General features: G+C 36.3%; 1 protein-coding gene across 3 annotated transcripts in view; it reads right to left on the bottom strand.

Annotated features, from left to right (window-relative positions):
* CDKAL1 (CDK5 regulatory subunit associated protein 1 like 1) overlaps nt 1-24,331 on the bottom strand; it is a 712,749-nt gene that overhangs the window by 559,200 nt on the left and 129,218 nt on the right. The window contains exon 4 of one of the 3 annotated variants that reach the window (XM_050789551.1): nt 8,127-8,185. The exons of the other annotated variants lie outside the window; for them this stretch is intronic. Within the exon in view, the coding sequence (XP_050645508.1) occupies nt 8,127-8,134 (8 nt within the window). The 5' untranslated portion in view covers nt 8,135-8,185. The remainder of the gene's footprint in view (nt 1-8,126; nt 8,186-24,331) is intronic. 3 annotated transcript variants of the gene reach the window in all.

Raw genomic sequence — 24,331 nt, 5'->3', positions numbered from 1 at the left:
AAACCCCATCTCTACTAAAAGCACAAAAATTAGCCAGGCATGGTGGTGGGCACCTGTAATCCCAGCTACTCAGGAGGCTGAGGCACAAGAAACACTTGACCTGGGAGGTGGAGGTTGTAGTAAGCCAAGATTACGCCACTACACTCCAACCTGGGCAACAGAGCAAGAGCCTGTCTCAGAAAAAAATAAAAATTAAAAAAATTAAAAGTCAAAGAGAAAGTGATGGAATTAGAAAGCGAAAAAGAAAAAATAACATTGATAAAACTAGTGTCCCAGCAAAAAAATTTTAAAAAGAAATAAAAATAAATAGAAACAATATTTAACAAAACTTGAATCTGCATATTAAAAGGGTCAACCAATACCTGGGAGAATTTACCTAGAAGTCAACTGCAAGACACATCCTAGTAAATTCTTAGACTTCAAAAACAAAGAAAAAGTGTCCAAGGCCACTAGGCATAAAAGATAAAATAATGAATGAAGGCAAATAAATTCAACTGGTCTCAGAGTTGTCTAAAGTAAAATATAATGCAACAATGGAAAAGCATTTTTTTAGAAATTCAATAAGAAAGTACGAATAATGAACTTTAAAAACAACCAAGGTATCCTTCAAGTTTCAAGGCTATGTAAAAAGTTTTTAACACACAAGAATCCATAATCCCTTCTTGAAGAATCTAAATAAACAGGATGAGCTTCATGCAACCAAGAGGGGTCTGGGGAAATTTCAGCAAAAGGACTGATAATGAGCTCATTCCTACATAACTGTAGATCTAAAACTAAAATAAAGGGGGGAATTAATGTACAAATGCTATGCATTGTAGCAATGCACAAAACAAAAGTAGGAAAAAAGTAGGTCAATGTACAAATGTTATAATAAATAGAAATAATGCAGAAAAATGTGTAGGGTGAGAAACTGAGAAAGTAAAATACATTCTTTGGTTTGCAAAAGTCAGGAATAAAAGGATACTCTTGAACACTGACAAAGCAGATGGTAAATGCTTAAACAGGCAATGGAAACTGGGTACAGTGGCTCATGCCTATAATCTCAACACTTTGGGAGGCCAGGGCAGGAGAAGGGTTGCTTGAGGCCAGGAGTTTGAGACTGGCCTTGGCAACATAGTGAGACCCTGTCTTTACAATCAATCAATCAATCAATCAATCTAGCCATGTGTGGTGACACACTCCCGTAGTCATAGATACTAGGGAGGCTGAGGTGGGAAGATCCCATGAGCCCAGGAGTTACAGGTTACAATGAACTACAACCATGCCTCATGACACTGCACTCCAGACTGGGTATGAGGAAGACCCTGTCTCAAAAACAAAAACAAAAACATAGGCAATGAAACTATAGGCATTTAGAAGTCATAAATAAAAGTTAACCACTCAAAATATGCAACTTCCTAAATAACACTTTATTAATTTAAAGAAAAAAACACACGTCACAGAGAAACATAGTAAATAAAAAATAATATATACAATTTTAAAACATCACAACAGAGCAGAGACCAAACAATGTAGTCACATCAAACAGTAAGTCCTCACTTAATGCCATCAATAGGTTCTTGGAAACCACAAGTTTAAGTGAAACAACTGTAGTATAAAGAAACAATTTTACCATAGGTTAATTGATATGAGCAAGAGTTAAGTTCCTACAACATACATACAGTAATTCATTTCAGTTAAAACTGTGTTTCCAAGAATCTATTCAGGACATTAAGTGAAGACTTACTGTAAAGAAGCTTAACTCACCTATTAAAAGAAAAAGATTTTAAATGTGGTTCACAAAGCAAGACCCAATTCTATTCCATATACCAGAAACATGCCTAAAGCTAAATAACTCAGCATGATTAAAATTAAAAAGAGACAAAAGAGTAACATACAAAGAATAATTCAAGCCAAAATTGATTAAACGTGAAAAGAAAAGCAGTTTGGTTTTTTCCATGCCCAGCCCAAGAACACTGTAGAGACACAATTGACAAAAAAATTATAACATCTATAGATACCTATGCACGGAATAACATAAAACCAAGTTGAGGCTGCAAGAAGAAATGCACTAACAATAACAGACCTATACATTCTCCACACAAGACTCAAGTAATTACAGTAGAAAGAAGATTTAAATAGAGTCAAAAAAAAAAAAACCAGATCTTATGTATCTAGATTCAGTGTTACTTCCTAATAACAGAAGAGAATACACCTTCTTTTCAAGCACCCATTGAACATTCGCAAAATGATAAATCACAAATCTCTAGGACTTAAAACGGTAAAGAGAGAAAAATTCATATTACTAAAAACTTAGCAGCAAAAGTGCAAGAATAAAAGATAAATTAAACACTTAGCTCTGGCCATGCACAGGGGCTCGCACCTGTAATCCCAGCACTTTGGGAGGCTGAGGCAGGTGGATCACCTGAGGCCGGGAGTTCAAGACCACCCAGGTCAACATGGTGAAACCCCATCTCTACTAAAAATACAAAAATTACCCAGGCATGGAGGCAGATGCCTGTAATCCCAGCTACTAGGGAGGCTGAGGCAGGACAATTGCTTGAACCTGGGAGGCAGAGGTTGCAGTGAGCCGAAATCATGCCACTGTACTCCAGCTTGGGCGACAGAGCAAGACTCCATCTCACACACAAAATTATCAATAAAAAACAAGGCATAAATAATCATAAAAACAGAAGAAATTGTTTTAAAGTCATAAGAGGTCACTTTTGCAGACTTCTATGCAAATATAGTCATGTATCACTTAATGATGGAGATACCTTCCAAGAAATACGTCATTAGGCAATTTCATCATTCTTCAAGTGTACTTACACAAACCTAGATGGTATAACCTACTATATACCTAGGCCCTCATATATTGCAGACAATTGCTCCTAGGCTACAAACCCAGACAGCATGTTACTACACTAGATGCTGTGGATAATTGTAACACAATAGTAAGTATTTGTGTATCCAAACATAAAAAAGGTGCGATAAAAATACAGCATAAAAGACTTTTTTATTTTATTTTATTTTGAGATGGAGTCTCGCTCTGTTACCCAGGCTAGAGTGCAGTGGCGCAATCTCCGCTCACTACAAGCTCCGCTTCCTGGGTTCGCGCCATTCTCCTGCCTCAGCCTCCCGAGTAGCTGGGACCGCAGGCGCCCGCCAGCACACCCGGCTAATATTTTATATTTTTAGTAGAGACGGGGTTTCACTGTGTTAGCCAGGATGGTCTTGATCTCCTGACCTCGTGATCCACCCACCTCGGCCTCCCAAAGTGCTGGGATTACAGCCGTGACCGGCCGACTTTTTAAAAATGATACACCTGTCTAGGGCACTTACCATGAATGGAGTTTGCAGGACTGAAAGTTGCTCTGCGTAAGTCAGTGGGTGAGTGGTGAGTGAATGTGAAGGCCTAGGACATGACTGACAAGACTGTAGACTTAATAAACACTGTACATTTTAGACTACACTAAAATTATTAAAAATTTTATATTTCAATAATAAACTAACCTTAGCTTACTATAACTTTTTTACTTTATAAACTTTTTCGTTTTAACGTTTTGACTCTTATAATAGCAATTACCTTAAAACACAAATTGTTCAGCTGACAAAAATATTTTTTCATTATATCTTTATTCCATAACCTTTTTTTTATTTAAAAAATGTTTAATTTACCTTTTGAACATTTTTCTTAAGAATGAAGACACAAACACACACATTAGCCTCGGTCTGCACAGGGTGGGGATCATCACTATCCCCGTCTTCCACCTCCACATCTTGTTCTACTAGAAGACCTTCAGGGGCAATAACACACTTGGAGCTGTGATTTCCTGTGATAACAATGACTTCCTCTGGAATCCCTCCTGAAACCTGCGTGAGGCTGTTTTACAGTTAACTTTCTTTTTTTTTAAATCGGTAGAAACAGCTCACTCTAAAATAATAATAAAAGTTTAGCACATTAAGTGCATAAACCAGTAAAATAGTCATTTATTATCATCATCAAGTATTATATATGTACACGATTGTACGTGCTATACTTTTATACAACTGGCAGCACAGTAGGTTTGTTTACACCAGCATCACCAGAAACACTTGAGTAATGCATTGTGTGACAACATTACAATTGATATGATATAACCAGGTGACAAAAATTTTTCAGCTCCATTATAATCTTATGAAACCACCATCACATATGCAGTCCATCACGGACTGAAAATGCAACGCATGACTGTAAATTTAAAACCAAGATGATATGGATAATTTCATACAGAAATACAGATTACCAAAATTGCCCCAATTAGAGATAGAAAGCTTAAACAGACCAATTTCTAAAGAACATATACAGAAATTTATATAGGAACCATCCCACAAAAAAAGCAAACGGACCAGATGTGTTCTCAGGGAAATTCTAAGTCTTCAAAAACCAGATAGTTCCAATTATCTGTAAATTGTTCCAGAGTGCTGAAAATGAATAAAGATATTCTAATTCTTTATATGAAGCAAGTATAACACTGATGCCCAAAGTAGAAAAAGACAGTTCAAAAAATATAACTACAGACAAATATCACAAATGGACCTCAATGATAATATTTTATTGAGTATTTTTTGCCAAGAATATATTTTTTAAAAAACATACCATATGAAATTTACTCCAGAAACACAAGGTCAATTCAATATCAGCAAATCTACTAACACTATATGTCATATTAATAGATCTAAGAGGAAAAATAATTCCATCAATCTTCTGAAATGCTTTCAACAAAACTCCCCACCCACACCTGATAAAACTCTAAGAGGAAGTCCTAATCAGAGCAATTAGGCAATAGTAAGAAATAAAGAGAAACCAGATTGGAAAGGAGGAAGTCGAACTGTCCGTGTTTGCAGATGACATGATCTTATATTTAGAAAAACCTAAAGACCCCACCAATAAACTGTTAGAACTGATAAATTAAGTAAAGTTGTAGGAGACAAAATCAACATATAAAAATCGGTGCTTTTCTATAAACCAATTGAAAATAATCTAATTTTAAAAAATCAAGAAAGCAGTAACATTTATAATAGCTAAAAAAAAATATAAAATACCCAGGAATAAACTTAACCAAAGAGATGAAAGATCTCTACAATGAAAGCTATAAAACTCTAATGAAAGAAATTAAGAGGACACACACACACACACACACACACACACACACAAAGGAAAAATACTGCATGCTCATGGATTGGAATAATTAATGTTCTTTAAATGTCATTACTACCTGAAATGATCTACAGATTCAAGGCAATCCCTATCAAAATACCAATGACATTCCTCACAGAAATTAAAAAAAAAAAAAAAAACGTAAAATGTGTATGGAACCACAAAAGGCCCAAGTAGCCAAAGTAATCCTCAGCAAAAAGAATAAAGCTAAGGGTATCATGCTACCTGACCTCAAAATACACTACAAAGCTATAGTAACAAAAACAGACGTAAACCAATGAAACAGAACAAAGAACCCAGAAATAAATCCATTCAGTTATAGCCAACTGATTTCAACAAAGCTGCCAAGAACATATATTGGAGAAAGGGGAGTTTCTTCAATAAATGGTGCTAGGAAAACAAGGTATCTATATTCAGAAGAACGAAACTAGAGTCCCATCTTTCACCACATAAAAATCAATTCAAAATGGGTTAAAAATTTAGATGTAACAACAGAAACTATGAAAATACTAGAAGAAAACACAGGTGAAATGTCTCAGACATTAGTCTGGGCAAAGATTTCTTGGGTAAGATCTCAAAAGGACTGGCAACAAAAGCAAGAATAGACAAATGAGATTACACCAAACTAGAAGGCTTCTGCACAGAAAAGAAAACAATCAACAGAGTAAAGCGACAACCTACAGAATTCAACAAGAAATTAAAATCCAGAATATATAAGGAACTGAAACAAATTGGTCAGGCACAGTGGCTCACGCCTGTAATCCCAGCAGTTTGGGAGGCCAAGGTGGGCAGATCACTTGAGGTCAGGAGTTTGAGACCAGCATGGCCAACATGATGAAACCCTGTCTCTACTAAAAATACAAAAATAAGCTGGGCATAGTGGTGCACACCTGTAATCCCAACTACTCACGAAGCTGAGGCAGGAAAATCACTTGAACTCAGGAGTCAGAGGTTCCAGTGAGCCAAGATTGTGCCACTGCACTCCCGCCTGGGCAACAGAGTGAGACTCCGTCTCAAAAAAACAGGCCGGGCGCGGTGGCTCACGCCTGTAATCCCAGCACTTTGGGAGGCCGAGGCGGGCGGATCACAAGGTCAGGAGATCGAGACCACGGTGAAACCCCGTCTCTACTAAAAATACAAAAAATTAGCCGGGCGCGGTTGTGGGCGCCTGTAGTCCCAGCTACTCGGGAGGCTGAGGCAGGAGAATGGCGTGAACCCGGGAGGCGGAGCTTGCAGTGAGCCGAGATCGCGCCACTGCACTCCCGCCTGGACAACAGAGTGAGACTCCGTCTCAAAAAAAAAAAAAAAAAAAAAAAAACAACCGGGTGTTGGGGCGGGGGACGCTCAAACAATTCAACAGCAAAAAAAAATAAAAATAAAAATAAAAATCTGATTAAAATATGGGCAAATGAATAGACACTCCTGAAAAGAAGACATACAAGTGGCCAACAGGTATATAAAAAAAGTTCAACATCACCAGTTATCAGGGAACTATAAATCAAAGCCACAATGAGATATCATCTCATCCCAGTTAAAATAGCTATCATAAAAAAAGATTAAAAAAAAAGATGTCGGTGCAGATGCAGAGAAAGGGAAATTCTTCCACACTGTTGGTGGAATGTAAAATAGTACTGACAGTATAGAAGATTAAAAAAAAAAAAAAACTAAAAATAGAAATATGATATGGTACAGCAATTCCACTCTGGGGTCCATATTCCAAGAAAAGGAAATCAGATGTTGAAGTATTATCTGTACTCCCATGTTCACTGCAGCATTGTTTTCTATAACCAAGATATGGAATTAACTGAAGTATTCATCAACAAATAAATGGATTTTTAAACTGTGGTATATATTCACAAAGGAAACTTATTCAGTCACTCAAAAAATGAAATCCTGTCATTTGTGGCAACATGGATGAGTCTGGAGAACATTATGTTAAGTGAAATAATCCAGGCACAGAAAGACAAATGCTGCATCTTCTCACTCATGTGTGAGAGCTAAATAAGTTGATCTAATGGAAGAAGAGTAGAATCATGGTTACCAGAGGCTAGGAAAGAACAGGGGAAAAGAAGATAGAAAGGGGCTGTAGAGTTAGACAGGACGAATAAGTTCTAGTGTTCTACAGCACAGTAGGGTAACCACAGCTAACACTAATCTATTGTATATTTAAAAATAGCTAGTAGAGAGGATTTTTAATATTCCCAACACAAAGAAATGATAAATGTTTGAGGTGATGAATATACTAATTACCCTGATTTGATCATTACACATTGTATGCATGTACTAAAATATCTATATGTACTCCATAAATATGTATGGATATTGTGTATCCATTTTTAAAAAAGAAAAACCTCTAAGAAAACAGAAATGCATGGATAGTTTCTTAACATGATAAAATAGATGTAGTGCAAAAGCCGGTATCTTACTTAATGGGAGATGTACTAAAGTCAATTCCACTAAGACAAGGAACAAGGCAAGATTATCCACTATCTCCACTACTGCCTAACACTATAATTAGACAAAAGACAAACTGGACAAAAGAAACTGTTATTAGACAAAAGAAATAACAGAATAAGAATTTGAAAATGAAGAAAACTCTCATTTCCAGATGAAATGAGAGTACCATAGAAAATTCTAGAAAAAAATGAATGATAAAAATTAACTCAAACTAAAAAAAAAGTTCAGTAAGACAATATAAAATGAACATATAGAAATAATAGCCTTTATATAAACAAGCAATAACCAGTTAGAGATCAAAATGAGAGAGAAAACCTCTATGAAAGGCAGGAAAAAAAACATTTACAAAGGCAACAAAGAACATAAAACATAAAGGAATAACTATAAAAAGATATCTGTATCCATCGTGTATTAGTCTGTTTTCACACTGCTGATAAAGACATACCCAAGACTGGGCAATTTACAAAAGAAAGAAGTTTATTGGACTTACAGTTCCATGTGGCTGGGGAGACCTCACAATCATGGTGGAAGGTAAGGAGTAAGTCACACCTTAAATGGATGGCGGCAGGAAAAAAGAGTTTGTGTAGGGCAACTTCCGTTTTTTAAAACAGTCAGATCTCATGAGACCCATGCACTATCATGAGAACAGCAGGGGAAAGACCCACCCCCATGACTCAATCATCTCCCATTGGGTTCCTCCCGCAACACATGGGAATTATGGGAGTTACACAATCAGATTTGGGTGGGCACACAGAGCCAGACCATATCACATGTGTTCTGTATCCATGGATTCAACCAACCGTAGATCAAAAATACTCAGGGGAAAAAAACTGTGTCCGTACTAAACATGTACAGATTTTTTTAAATTTTCATTATTCCCTAAACAATACACTAAAACAAGTATTATCTAGCATTTATACTATTAGGGATTACAAGTAATCCAGAGATGATTTAAAGTATACAGGAGAATATGCATAGGTTACGTGCAAGTACTACACCATTTAATATCAGGCACTTGAGCAATGTCAGATTTTGGTATCTTCGGGGAATCCTGGAACCAATCCCCCACAGATCTGGAAGGACATCTGTATATCCAAAGTCTATACTGGGAAAACATTAAGACACTGCTAAAAGACACAAAAGTAGAGCTGAATAAATGTAAAGCCATCATCTATTCTTACACAGAAGGACTTGACCCCATAAAACTCTCAGTTCTCCCTAAATTAATTTATTAAAAATTAATTTCCAGCCAGGTGCCTGTAATTCCAGCACTCTGGGAGGCCAAGGCAGGTGGATCACTTGAGGTCAGGAGTTCAAGACCAGCCTGGCCAACATGGTGAAACCCCCGTCTCCACTAAAAACACAAAAATTAGCTGGGCATGGTAATCCCAGCTACTCAGGAGGCTGAGGCAGGAGAATCACTTGAACGCGGGGGGCAGAGGCCGCAGTGAGCCAAGATTGTGCCACTGCAGTCCAGCCTGGGTAACAGAGTGAAACTCTGTCTCAAAAAAAAAAATTAATTTCTAATTTACCAATACAAATACTAAGCTGATTTTTCATGGAGTTACACAGATGATATTAAAGTTCATTTGAAAAAATTCGCATGAAAGAATAGCCAGAAAAACACTTTAGAAAGAAAAACTAGGCCAGACACGGTAGTTCACGCCTGTAATCCCAGCACTGTGGGACGCCCAGGCGGGCAGATCACTTGAGGCCAGGAGTTCGAGACCAGCCTGGCCAATATGGTGAAATCCTGTCTCTACTAAAAATACAAAAATTAGCCAAGCATGGTGGCTAATAGTAACCCCAGCTACTCGAGAGGCTGAGGCACATGAATCACTTGAACCCAGGAGGTAGAGGTTGCAGTGAGTCAAGATTGCACCACTGCACTATAGCCTGGGTGACAGAGTGAGATTCTGAAAGAAAAAAAAAAAAAAGTAAGAAAGAGAGAGAGAGAGAGAGAGAAAGAGAGGAAGGAAGGAAGGAAGGAAGGAAGGAAGGAAGGAAGGAAGGAAGGAAGGAAGGAAGGAAGGAAGGAAGGAAGGAAGGAAGGAAGGAAGGAAGGAAGGAAGGAAGGAAGGAAGGGAAAGAAAAGAAAGAAAGAGAAAGCAAGCAAGCAAGCAAGCAAGAAAAAGAAAGAAAGAAAGAAAGAAAAAGAAAGAAAGAAAGAAAAAGAAAGAAAGAAAGAAAGAAAGAAAGAAAGAAAGAAAGAAAGAAAGAAAGAAAGAAAGAAAGAAAGAAAGAAAGAGAAAGAGAGAGAGGACGGACTAGCCCTAGCAGATGTCAAATTATAATATAAATAAAACTTCCTTTACAAACAGGGTAGATGGAATATAAATAAACAGAACCGTGGAGCAGAACAGAAAGCCCAAAATAGACCTGTGTAAATTTGGAAATTCGATATGACAAAAATGGCATCCCAAAACACTGGTGTAAAGACTAAATTTTTAGTAAAGAGTGCTAGTACAAGCACCAGGTATGGTGGTGTGTGCCTAGAGTCCCAGCTACTAGGGAGGCAAAGGCAGGAGAATCACGTTGGTCCATGATCTCAAGGCTGTAGTAAGCCATTATTGCACCTGTGAACAGCCACTGCAATCCAGCTTGAGCAATATAACAAGACCCCATCACTAAAAAAATGTTTAGAGATTTAAAAAAAAAAAAAAAAGCACTACAACATTTCTAGAGATAAAAAGAGCTCTAGAACAATTAGGTTACACAAAGGAAAAAGTAGACTCATACTTCACACCATAGATAAGAATAAACTCCAAAAGGATTGGAGACATTAATGTCACTATGTAAGTGACAAGTACCAGAAAAAAAGTAAACGTCTCTTTAGCCTCGTTTTACAGAAAGGTGATAACTTAGCCATGACTCAAAATCCAAAAGAACTTGAAAAAGATTCATAAATTTAATGGCAAAAGAATAAAATATTCTGTATAACAAAGTAAAATGACAGCTGACAAAGGGGGAGAATATGCCTGTGACATATGTCACAGACCAATATAAAAACTGACACAAATTGAAAGACAATAGATAAACAATAAGAGACAATGAATGATTGACAAAAGTATATCTAAATGGCCAAACTATAAAAGATGGTCAAACCCACTCACAATTACAGAAATGAAAAATGAAAACCCTGAAATACCATTTCTTCCCTACTGAATGGTAAAAATTATAAAGAATGACAACAATAAAATTCCATTTGAGGGGCTGCAGGGAAACATGCAATTTTCACACTTCATGGTAAGGATATAAAGTGTTATAACCCTTTTGGAGGGTAACTAGGCAATATCTATAATTGTACCTACCTTTCAATCCAGCAGTCTGAACTCTAGAAATTCATCGTAAAGATATACCTCCAATAATATAAAAATCCATAAGCAAAAGTTCACTCACTGCCACACAGTTTGGAATTGCGAAATATCGGACAACCTCAACACCCACACGTGGTAAAGTAGTTGAATAAACCACTATACACTCACTCCATGGAATACTATGCAGCCATAAATGACGAAGATTTCTATCAACCGATGCAGAGTTCCCAGGTTACATTACAAAAAGTAAAATAATATCTATAGTATGCTATCATTTAAGTAAAAATCAAGAGGAAATTTAAAAATTTCCATGGATTTCATACAGAGAATTCTGTATATTTATTCTATGACATTATGACCTACAGAATAAATAACCATGAGTCTACACTGACATAAATAATTGAATAAATAAATGGGGAATAAGAGACCACTCTTCCTTACAGTGAAATTCCAATTAACAAATGTAGAAGGCATTATCAAAATACAAAACTCACCACTGACTTCTGCCTGTTTATACAAAAAATAAATAAATGGAAGGAGAAGTCAGAAGCTAATGGGAGACAGGTGGGCTCAAGATGGAAAGAATGGAGTAATGGGAATGGCAAAAAGGACGAGTGGGCAGTAATCATTCTCTGAGTAAACGATTTAATATCGTTCTTACTTTGAGGGCCATGCTCATATTTCACAAACTCAAAAAATTAAAACCATCCAGGAAGTGGGGAGAATCCACAATGGAATACAAGTGGTAACAAATTAATCTAATTGTATTACAAATCAATAACAGAATTTGATTTGAGTGGCAAAGTAAAGAATTAACCCAAGTAAACTTGATAAAAAGGACTAAACATAAATATTATATTTGTGTTAGCAAAATTTCTTTTTCACAGAGATGGGGTTAGTAATTTTGAAACCACTGTATATGATTAATAGGATTGAACAAATAATGTAAATATGTTGTAGACTATGAGACTTTCTGTTTTTCCCTGTTAAAGAGCAGAGTTAACGTATAAGAAAAGGGAGATGCTAGAATGAAATCCTATGCAGTTGAAGTAGAATCAAAGGGAATAGTATGACCTTGTGTTTTTTTAATACATATACAGATGAGTAGAAATAGTTATAGATGTTTGTGTAAATATATACATTTCCTAAGTCTTAGTAGATATAAGTCTACTAAGAGTGCCTGGAAGCAATGACATCCTAGTAGCAATGAGCATATCTAGTGCCCAGATTGTGGTTTCTTCACACCATTCACCAATGAAAGGAACCAGGGCTTCTAGAAGAAATGACTCAAACCAGGACTTGAGGCAAGGAAAGTACAAGATAAGCCTGAACTATCTTATGATGCCAGGAAATAAGGAAGTGCTCAAAACAGAAGCATATTAAAAGGATACAGGAGCATTGGGTAACAGTGTGAATGGAGTTAATACTGTTGAACTCTGCACTTAAAAATGGTTAAGATGAGCGGAGGGAAAGTCAAGCCTTGTAGCATTCTCATTAGTGTGAGCTGAGTTCCATAGCTTGTCATTGAAATCCTCACTCAATAAGAAAACAAACAACAACAACAACAAAAAAGATAAAGGAGCCAACCTGAAGACACTTCCATTTGCCAAGTCCAGAACAATATGGGTGATAATGATAGTTATGGATTATGTCTCAAAAAATAAAGAACCATGAGGCTACACTGATATAAATAATTGAATATGGCCGGGCATGATGGCTCATGCCTGTAATCCCAGCACTTTGGGAGGCCGAGACGGGCGGATCATGAGGTCAGGAGATCGAGACCATCCTGACTAACAAGGTGAAATCCCGTCTCTACTAAAAATACAAAAACTTAGCTGGGCGTGGTGGTGGGTGCCTGTAGTCCCAGCTGCTCAGGAGGCTGAGGCAGGAGAATGGCGTGAACCCAGGAAGCAGAGCTTGCAGTGAGCTGAGATGGCGCCACTGCACTCCAGCCTAGGTAAAAGAGCAAGACTCTGTCTCAAAAAAATAATAATAATAAATAATTGAATATATAAATAGAGAAAAGAGACTCATTCTGTAGCTCTTCTTTACACTCAAAAATTCAAATTAATAAGTGGAGAAGACATGATGGAAACAGAAAAATCACCACTTAATAATACAATTGTATTGATTGTTACAGATAAGAATAACCAAGGGATGCCAAAATTATAATGGTGAGAGCATGATGAGAAATAGGATATGTGCACAGTACCAAAGAATCCCAAAATATCTATTAATTCCAAAGGAGAAGACAGTAACTTTACAGTGGAGAAAACTGACAGCTACCACCTTAAATAAAGTTTACACCTGGTTACTAGATGTTAAGGTACAGAGGTATATCAACATCCTGAATCTTCTTGGTATGACACACTGGTATTTATCAATCTCAAGTGCAATATCCACCATTCCTATATTCTTGATAAAATGCATAGCATCTGAATCTAACCATGAGGAAATATCAAGCAAATGCAAACTGAGCAGTGTTCTATAACACAACTGACAACTATTCTTAAACAGTGTCAAGGTCATAAAAGAAGAAGAAAAAATGAGGATCTGTCCCAGATTGGAGGTGACAGTGAATGACAACTAAATGCAATGGAGAATCCTAAATAGGATCCTGAACCAGAAAAAAGACAAAATGTGAATTAAGTCTGTATCAATATTAATTCTCCAGTCTGATCACTGCATTATGACTATGTAAAATATTTAAACATTAAAGGAAGCTGGGTGAAAGGTCCATGGGAAGTCTTTGCACCATTTTTGTAACTTTTCAGTAACTATGTTATTATTTCAAGATGCAAGTTAAAAACTGTTTACATACTCTACATAGTCAACAACTAAAGTTTCCAGTCAAAACATGTTTATAAGCTGGAGCAGTAGCACATGCCTGTAATCCCAGCTACTCAGGAGGCTGAGGCAGGAAGATGGCTTTAGCCCAGGATTTCAAGGCTGCAGTATGCTATGGCTGAACCTGTAAATAAACACTGCACTCCAGCCTGGACAACATAGCGAGACTCTATCTTCAAAAATATAAACAAACACTTTAAAAATTCTTCTAAGCAGTATTTATAATGTCAGTTACTACCAAAAAAATCAAGAGGTGACTGGTTAATAAAATTTCACGCACATAAACTGGAACACTAAAAATCCATAAATAAGAGAACAAACAAATATTTTATGAATCTACAAAGAATGAGGAACCTTCTTATATATCCATATGGAATTATTCCAGGATACACAATTGGAGGAAGAAAGGGAGGCAGGGAGGGAAGACAGAGAGAGGGAGGGAAAAATACAAAGGGAGGAGAGAGAAGAAGCGAAAGAGAGACAAAGGAGAAAGGGAGGAAAGATACTTACATAGTCACTTGTACATACTATGGTAAAGGGCATAGGTGGCTAACATCAGAGCTGTAATGAAGTTTCCATTGCACGCCCTTTTGTTTTAAAATTTTAGCCATGAAAATCACATACACCAAAAAAGTAAAATAATATAGTAAAATATTAGCATTTGTCGAATCTGGGTAATGAGTATACAAAAACTCAGTGTACTATGTTTACAATTTTGCTATTAGTCTAAAATGATTAAAAATTTACCCCAAAAACTACATAGAGGAAAGAAATTGTTCCTCTACACGGGGTGTCCAAAACCCAGGCAGCCACCTTATGAAAGTAACTTTTTAACTTCACTGAAGACCAAGCCATCACATGGAACATGGCAGAAGAGAAAAAATAAGGAAAAAATACAAAGTACTTAGTGCCTAGGGTCTTTGATAATATCTTTGAGCAACTGAATTAATAAAGTCAGAGCTGCCCTTCCTCAAGATTTCTTGTTACCTCAGATAGCAAAGTTTGCTTATTGTTGAGGGAAGGGGATGTACAATAAGATGCAGAGACCCAGGATGGGTAGAGACTGGAAAAAGACCCAGGATTTTAAAAACTGAAGTACATTCGTACCCATTCAGGTATCACTGTCAACAAAGAAGCATTACCACACTTCCCTCACTGTATTATAATTATCTGGCTAAGACTCTGCCCTTTTTGCTAACCTGTCATCTCCTAAGAGCAGTGACTGCATCATTAATCTTTGAATTGCCAAAGCCTGTAACACGTAGTAGGCATTCAAGAAATATTTGTCAAATTAATGAACACTGACTCTCTTTAATATATCACATAAAAATGGCAGGCCAGATGTGGTGCAAACATCATTTACTTTGGAAAATCCTTAAGACTGCCATTCAGGACAAGTATATTTATTTCAAGGGCAGTGAAAACTGAATCAAATGCAATGGATATTTGCTGCCAAATGCAAGAGACATACCATACATATTTAACACAGTGGCCAGAGAACATAAACATTTGTTTTAGATAAAAGTTCCAAATCTATTATAGTAAAGAATGTTCAGTTAGTTAATGTCTGAAACGTGTCTCTTTTGACCAGCCCTGAAATGGAAAGATGAGGCAAATGGTACATGCTATTCCAGTGGTAAGATGATGCTCGAAGAGCTGAGTATTAATTAAAGAAAGAACTAGTTAAATCTTTAAACAGTGGCAAACAGAATCCAGACACTTCAAAAATGTCATCAGAGCATGCTTTCATGTATTTTGAAACAGTTCAATAAAAGGTAATGTCATCATAATCACTAATAAGTCAAAAAAAAAAAGGATTCTTTGGAATGCAGGGGTAGACCAGCCCTCAAGTTGCTTCTCAGCTGGGCAAATCTATGTAAGCAGATTCCAGGATCAGCTGCCGTAAAATGTATTAATATGTGCCCATAAAGAAGAATACCTAAGATGGCATAAGATTTGTTGTAACACTTTTTGTATCATAAATAATCATGCAATAAATAACTGTATGTTCCTAACCTAGCAAACAGATATTTAATGTCTGTAGGAGAGGGTCATAAAACACAGGATTGCTAAATCAATGCTAAATTTTTAATTTTTATACCTATCAAAAAACAACTTCCACAGAAGATTATAGCAATTCAAACTTCTACCAGAAATGTACCAGAGTAAACAACAGTTCCCCATATTCTCAGGAGCACTGGGCCTACTGGGGAAAAAAATAAATAAATCTAGTGGGCAAAAACCAATATCTCACTTAGTCTGTATTTCCCTGGGCACTGGTAAGAATGAAAATCTTTCCCTTTTTATTTGCACATCCTCTTCCATAAATTGCCTGTTTATGCCCTCTGGATATTTTCTAATTATGTTGTCTAATGTAAGGAGCTCTTTAATAGTATTTATTTAAACTTATAAACATAATGTCATATATACCTTCACATCCATATTCTCCTGTTTTTCTTTCATCTTGTTTTGTGTGCTTCAGGCCATACAGAAATTTTAATCAGTAAGTGGTTAAATCCAAATCTTTTTGGATATAATACTAACTGGAGGGTACAACTGCCATTAAGTGGGCAGAAGTCAGAGTTGCTAGATGTCTTCCGCTACACAGATCTATGCTGTATAGAGAATTCCATATGACCTGCGTGCGTTCTGAAAGCCCCACTTAACATGCATATATGTAAAAAATATATTTATAATATCTCCTTAGAACCTATCTCCATTTTACATACAGTAGCTTCTGGAATAACCTTGTTTCATTCAACCGTTTCTTTATAACATTGCTAAGAAAAAAAAAACTCATCTCTCTACACATCATTTCAATTAAAGTTATAGTTTCCAAGAACTTATCATTGACATTAAGTGAGGACTTATTGTATTTCTTGTACAGTTTCAGGAATCCAACCGCTGTGAAAATGGAAGGAAGAACACACTTTGTTTTATTAAGTCCTTTGCAAGAGTCACTATCCATTCTGGAAAGATGTGCATCACTAGATCACCAATGCTGTTCCTGGCATTTAAGCTGTTAAGGCTACACACATATCAGCTGCATTCATTACTCTCACTGTCACTGTAATTCTGTATACAGGCCATTTCCTTAGGTCTTCGAGTATATTTGTGCCTAAGCATTTGTATTTTGAAATACATATTACATTAACAATTTTTTCTTTTTTTCCTTATATTAATTATATTCAGACCACTATGCTAATTGATTTGTTAATTATGTGTGTGCATAGATTATATTATTCAACATTTTCACTTCAGTATAATAAAGGATATGTTGCAAAACACTTTTTATATAAGAGGATTACTGGGTCTGATAAGTTTTAAAGACACTGCCCCCAGGTCTATGGGAGAGCTAAGACTCTCCAGATTCTAGGTACTGGACTCTGCTCTCCATCACCATAAGGAACATAGATAAGATCACTCCCCCAACTCCATCTATACATCACAACTTCTGCCCAAGACCCAGCATCTCAGTTGCGTATGTGCTCCCCTCTAACACCAGGTACAAAGGCTCTCACAGTTGTTCAAAGTTATTTAGGCAGTGTGACAATGAGGGGATCGAAAATACATACTCAGGCCACTATTTGCCCTGGATCACTCTGAGTTTTAAGTTCTAATTATGCTGTATACGCCTCAAGCCACCCATTACTGATTACCAAGTTGGTATATTGCAAATTTCTTGATATACAGGTATCTGAAATGACAAATAAGAAAAAGCTTGCAGCCTAGATAAAAGATAATTTTTTTAAATTTCTTAAATTTGCTCAATTAATACATTCCAGTTCTATTCTCTACTTTTTAAAATTACCTTTTAAAAAATTTACTTGATCAATGACATCAAATCCTTTGTTATTAAATTAAAATGGTAAAAACATCAAAACAGTTCACCAATGTTTCAACCATGGATGACTGAAGTACTACAAAACATGTTGACTCAAACCATTTTATCATTTGAAGTAAAACAAGTCTTTTCCTTCAGTAACTATCATAAAATATTGACAGGTACTTAAGGAAAGCACCAAATTAAACTTTTTAGTTTTGCCATAAACTTGCTTATCTGATTCCTCTTGTAATGGAAAGAAAATTTATGAGCTGGAAAGCAAATTGTTGGTTGGCACAAAGGATGAGCTGTTGACTTCTAAAACATACTGTTAAAGCAATCCTTGACATCCATTTTAATTTGTATTTTTCCCAAAACAGTTTCTATCACGTGATTCTGTCAGTTTCTTTCTTAATGCATCTACATTGAGCATGCGAGCGCACACACACACACAAAGAAAAAGTAAAGAATGGGTCAGCAGAACCTAGTTATATCTGGGTAGTTCCGACAGTTTCTGTGTACAGAAACATAAAAAAGACACTACTGCAGAATGTGTAGGTTGTATCCTGAAATGAGAATTAGACAGGCTTAACTTCCCTCTGATAATATCCAATGGCACCAACCTACAAAAAATCTCCAGCAAGTTTTGTAAGACTCTTTCCATTGGCTAGATTTTCACTTGTTACATCAAATTCTCCATTTTTTTTTTCAAGTGAAATCTAAAACATTAAATTTCCATCTTAGTGAGAGGTGGTATTTTTCAGCTGTACCTAAAGTTTTTTAGAATTAAACAAAATATTATTTTCTAAACATCTAATTATAAAATGAATTTAACTGTCATTCAACCTGTGTTCCAATTGGTTAAGACCCTCTATGGTAATCATTATAAATTCCACTTTTGTTTCATGTCTAAATTAAAGTATCTAGGTTTTAAACCAGGCTTATTATTATTATATCACAGAAATGAATCTCAGAACAATGAAAAATATATTTTCCTTATAGATTCCATTTCAAATATGGTCATTGCAGGTCTTAAGAGCAGAAAATATGTGCAAGTCCCATTTTAAAAAATATATATGTGTCCAACAACTAAGCCATGAACTGCTCCTGTGTATTCTGTTATTCCTTCATCAGAGACCACTCAGAGTAAGCAAAAAGAGCAAAAGTTCTTAAATGTCAACTATGTTATTTCTTAAATGTTCTGAATACAGATTACAGGAGAAAGAAGTATAATTTGTTAACAAGTATGTTGAGGACCTCCTCCAATACAATGGCCCTGATAAATGATAGAAAGATAAATAAAATGTATATCTTGTCCCAAAGTTTATACCCTAAAGCAGAGATATCAAGCCAAGGAACATTATCCCCGTCTCCCCATCTTCCTTACTAACAGAACCCCAATTCTGTTGGGAGCAACAATGTGAGAAGTATAAAAACAAAAGAAAGAAAAAACACTACATTTCCCAGCCTCTCTTATAAACAGAGGTAGTCCTGTGATATGACTCCACACAATGAGATGCAAGCATAGGTTTTGAGTGGGACTTCCTATAAAGCTCCTTTAAAGAAGGGACAGACTCAGTTGGCACATCCAGTTTGGTACTTCCACCTTTTTTGTGGGGGAAAGGGCATGTGATGGCCAGAGAGCAATAACCATTTGACACCAACAGGGAAAGACCTTTAAAACAACCGACTTCACTCCTCACACCCTTAAATTGGTAAACCAAAGCCAGCAATTTCCTAACTGTGGACTTTGCAATATGTACGAAAAACAAATCCCCTAAGTCATGGAAGCCTCTGCTTTTTAGGTTTTCCATGACATGCAGATGACCTCAAGTTCAAAGTCCTAAAATCTAATAAGAAAGAGACACAGAAAAAGTTCCATGAAAATCCAGAGGAAGACATGAGATCTGACAGATGCAGAAGGTGGACGGGATGGGAAAGATAAACATACAAAGGAAGCATACATGAGAGTTGGTTCATTCATTTGTTCAACTATTACTGTCAATCACTGTATAAGATGCCGGGATACAGATAAAAGATACAGTGGCTGCCCCTAAGGAACTCTGAAAATGCGTGCAGACAGATAAAGAAAGGACAGTGTTATTAATATGGGACAGCCACACAGTGGTGCTGCACTGTGTCTACGCACTCTTTCTGACACCCACAGAAGTGCCATCCTTTCGTCAAAGGTACAGTAGGGACCAGCCTCAGCCTTAGAGCTACAAAAACAGTAAAATATGTAAACACAGGGTACTTTGAGTAAGATTTAGATCCACAGCTGTTAGGTAAAAGTAAGTTGCATATTACCTGCCACTCCTATCCAATTTTCCAGGATCATAGCAATCTATCCCTTAATATAGTCTACAATCTACATAACTTCATTAATGTGGCCCAGAGAATGACACCTAAGTGTAACCATAAGTAAGAAATAAAAAGGGTTAATATTTAATACTTTGGTAGTCCTATGGGTTTAAAGAAAATGTGTTTTTTATTTCACTTATTATCAGTTATTAAACAATACTACTAACTAAAAATTACGAAAGATTACATTTGTCACTCTTAGAGCAAACAATAAGGGAAGAAAAAAACAAGAGTCTTTTTTTCTCTGCTGTTATATAAACACACACACCAAGAATAAGTAGAATGTCTTTCAAACCAAAACAATAGGAAATCACTCTTGGCTGAAAGAACAGACTTAGATCATGTTGATTTCTTCTTTAATCCTGCTAAAGCAAGTTTCTGCATGCTTTCTGGAGCCTCCACCTACAGAGTTGTTAGGACAATAGCCAACACATATATTAATGACGTAAGTATTTCAATGCTATCAGCCAGCTGTTGCCAGCACATAATACACTGCCCTCTTTCACTCACTCTCTTGCTTAAAATGGCAAAAACAAAGCAACTGTTGATGTAACATTAATCATAAAATATGCAAAATACTATTCTTCAAAAAGATTTTGGATATCTCGAAACTCAGTTTTGCATTTTAAAATGGCCTACTACCTCTGAACTGCTTTTTCTGTTGCTGATTTGCAAATTAAGTTACTAATCTTTTAACTGTAAGTTTACAGTTTCATTTTGTTGGGTTTTTTTTTTTAATGTAAACCAGGAGTTAAACACTAAAATAGACTTTCTTTTGTATTTCCAATAAAATTGCTCACTGGCATACATCACATGATAATATCCTGCCTTTCCTCTCACTCATCTCCATGTTTTTCCAGAGTTAGAAGACAATTTGAAGCCTCTAACAGGAAATGGTCAGAAGCTGCTCTGAACATACATAACTCTCACCCCCTACTTTACAAAAAACTCTTCACCTGTTTCTAGAAAGCTTGCTCCTCAAATACCATTGTCAGCTCCAAACAAGCTCATGGGGGAAAAAATTACAAAATCCTAGCAACAACAGGAAACAGACTAAACAAAACCGTGACATAAGACTTGAATAAAATGAATTCACATATGATAGATAATAAGGCCTAATCCATGAACAAGAATTTATTTAGAGAAACTTGGCCTTCATCAAATCTTTCAATTCAATTCAGTGAATAAATAACTCAATGCTGGTCATCAGGCACTGTTCTAGAGACCAAGGATACCTCAGTCAATAACAGAGACAACATCACTGTCCTTTTAGATCTTTTTCACTCATCTTACAAAATCCTCTATCAAGCTAACCTTTCCAACACTACTACTTCTTCCCCAACAACAACCGGTTGATTTTTTTTTTTTTTTTTCAATTTTAGTGGTATATCTGGTGTATCCTGCTCACTCTCAAATCTGGACAATTTGATACTCAAATGTAAGACAAGTGTTCTGATATTAATGCAGTTACATTACTTATACAACTTATAACGCACTTAAATATATTAACGATGACTTGATGCAATGACAGCAGAATGATACTAAACCTTTTCCCAAAAAGAGGAAAAATCAGTTCAACCTAATTATATAAACATGTATTGAGTAATTATAATTGTGTGCCAAACTCAAGGCCAAACACTAACCAGGTTTTTGTCCACCTTTCCTACTCTCTCACTCAAGACGGGATGCTTTAACTAATCTAATGGCCACAGTCCTAAAGCTGGCCCGGAGCTCATTCAGGATAGTGAGGAGCACAAGATCCCGCCAGCATGACCAGGTGACTACTCCAAGTAGGGAGTATTCTTACTCCTTTTACTACTTGCCTCAGAAATACAATATTAGAAATTAGAAATTAGGAAGTTAGAATGTTCTTTCCCCTTTTTACAAATACACAGCCTGCATCTGTCAAGGGACTCACTACAACCTTGGGAGAACATTCTTACAACCGTTGACAAATGGTCTTTGTCTATTAATGGTATCTGTTTCCCAGGACAAGGAAAATCATTACATAGTAGAGTCAGAGGGTCAAAGGCTTTATAAAAAGAATTTTTCTGAGGTCAATATCCTAACCTCAAAACTCACAATCTAGTAGCAAGCCAAATATGTAAACAAATAATAAAATGTACTGTGCAACAACAGATGTTAATATGAGATAAAGAACTAGCATGGAACAGACCTTGGAGCTAAGAGGTGAGGTGAGGCTTAGAAGGGAGATGCCCCCTCAGGTGTTATCTCTGACATGAGTTCCAAAGATCAACTATTTAGCAAGGTGGGATTAATGTGGAATGGGTGGAGGTTGAGGGCATGCATTTGGAGAAAAGGGAAAGGATAGTCCAAGGAAGGGAAGAACATATGCAAATACATTATGTGCTTGGGAAATTTTCTAATGTCGGGGAGGAAGTAAAATTCTATAACCTAGTGGCAAGAAACGAGGTAGGAGAGGGAGGCATTGAACACATCTTTTTAAAACCCCTTGTTACACTAAGAAATGATGTGCAATTCCTGATGACCACAATCAAAGAAGAAGGGCACTACTAATGGAAATGCCAGCTGGAGAAAAGGTGAGGTAGATAAGGAGGAGGCCCTGACATGATGATTTGAGGCATCCACAGTCAAGGTCATCCAAATGACGAAGTTAAGGAAGCAGTGGGATACACAAGGCTGGAGCCTGTAAGGAGACATAAAGATCAAAGACAAAGATCTGGGAGAAATCAGCATACAGACAATATCTAACAGTGGAAGCAGATGAGAAATGGTAGGAAAATGTAAATCCATATTAAGCATAGCACTGTTGGGAGAAAAAAAAATCTTAGTAGATAATACCTAACCAATAATACTAATTAATTCAAGCAGTCTAATATTTTGAACTAACTTTCCATGTAAAAGGATACTTTTTGGAGGGCAAGGATAGCTGAAAAAAATGAGATTCTGACTGGGAAAAGCACACAACGATTCACTGAATCTGGCACTGACATTTTAAATTAGACGATGAAACTGATTCTGAACTATAGCCATTTCATATAATTAGAAGAGTTAAAATTAAAATATCTAAGTTTAACAAAAAATCAACAAACTATAGTATTATTTAAAGTATAACTCAAATAACTTGCATTATCTAACTTATTTCTCACAAAAGGCCAAACCAAAACCCTGTGATTTTTACCTTCTAATGCCAAATTTTTTTAATTAAAAATTAATTTTGGAAGTCAGGCAAGGTGGCTCATGCCTGTAATCCCCAACACTTTGGGAGGCCAAGACAGGAGGATCACTTGATTGAGGTCAGGAGTTCAAGAGCAGCCTGAGCAACATAGCAAGACCTCATCTCTACTAAAAACAATAATAATAATAATAACAGATTGGCTAGGTGTGGTGGTGTGTGCCTGTAGTCCCAGCTACTCAGGAGGCTGAGGTGGTAGAATTGCTTTGGCCTGGGAGGATGAGGCTACAGTAAGCCATGATCATGCTACTGCACTCCAGCCTGGGCAACAGAACGAGACCCGGTCTCAAAAAATAAATAAAAGTAACTTTTAGAAGTTTAGTTAACAAAAAAAAAAAAAAAATTACTAGTGAATGTGGTTAACAAGAGAACTGGAAAGGGGTTTTTTTTTAATTCCTTTAAACTGGATAATTACTAACTGAAAGGGCAACCACTTCTCTGTTCTTATGAAGTCAGCTTTCTTGAAAGCAATTTACTCTACAAGTTCAAGTTGAAATAATATTCTGGTACCTCCCGCAACTTCAATTTTTGAAGAAAAAGAACTCAAAAAATAAATCTACATAAAACAAAGAATATTTTCATAATAGGAATGACAATCCAATAATTTATGTTTTGCTCAACAGAATAGCATGTAAGGCGCTTTCCTATAGTGAAAAGATGTTATACAAAGTAGGTATCCTCTGTCTCAAACACACATTTTTTGTCTTTATCCAGTTCTGCCTTTATTTTCAATTATTGTTTCAAGTAATTACACTCAGATACCTAAGCCATCCCTTCAACATTACCATTTATTTCTACAGGCAAAGGCAGTTAAAAACAAGTGTCTCCTGTCTATCCACTATCAGTATGGCTAAACCACAGTGCCCATTTGGGTTAATAATGCACAAGGTCAAATAGAGGTTGACAGTCCATGATCAAAGCAAGCTGGCTATTCTTTCCATCATTTATATAGGACACACAAGATGTGTTTATTTTCACCAGCCTCTGAATGACCTCCTGTAGGTGGCATGGAAAAGATCCCACACTTTTATAAAGCATTAACCAAAGGAGTTTTCTGATGTGATATTATCATTAAGAGCAAATTTTATTTTTTGAAACTTTTGATCTTTTTCATTTACTCAAGAACC

The sequence above is a fragment of the Macaca thibetana genome, chromosome 4 (assembly GCF_024542745.1).
Source record: "Macaca thibetana thibetana isolate TM-01 chromosome 4, ASM2454274v1, whole genome shotgun sequence".
Taxonomy (NCBI): Eukaryota; Metazoa; Chordata; class Mammalia; order Primates; family Cercopithecidae; genus Macaca; species Macaca thibetana.
Note: the sequence above shows the minus strand (reverse complement) of the source record. Positions and strands in the feature narration are given on the sequence as shown.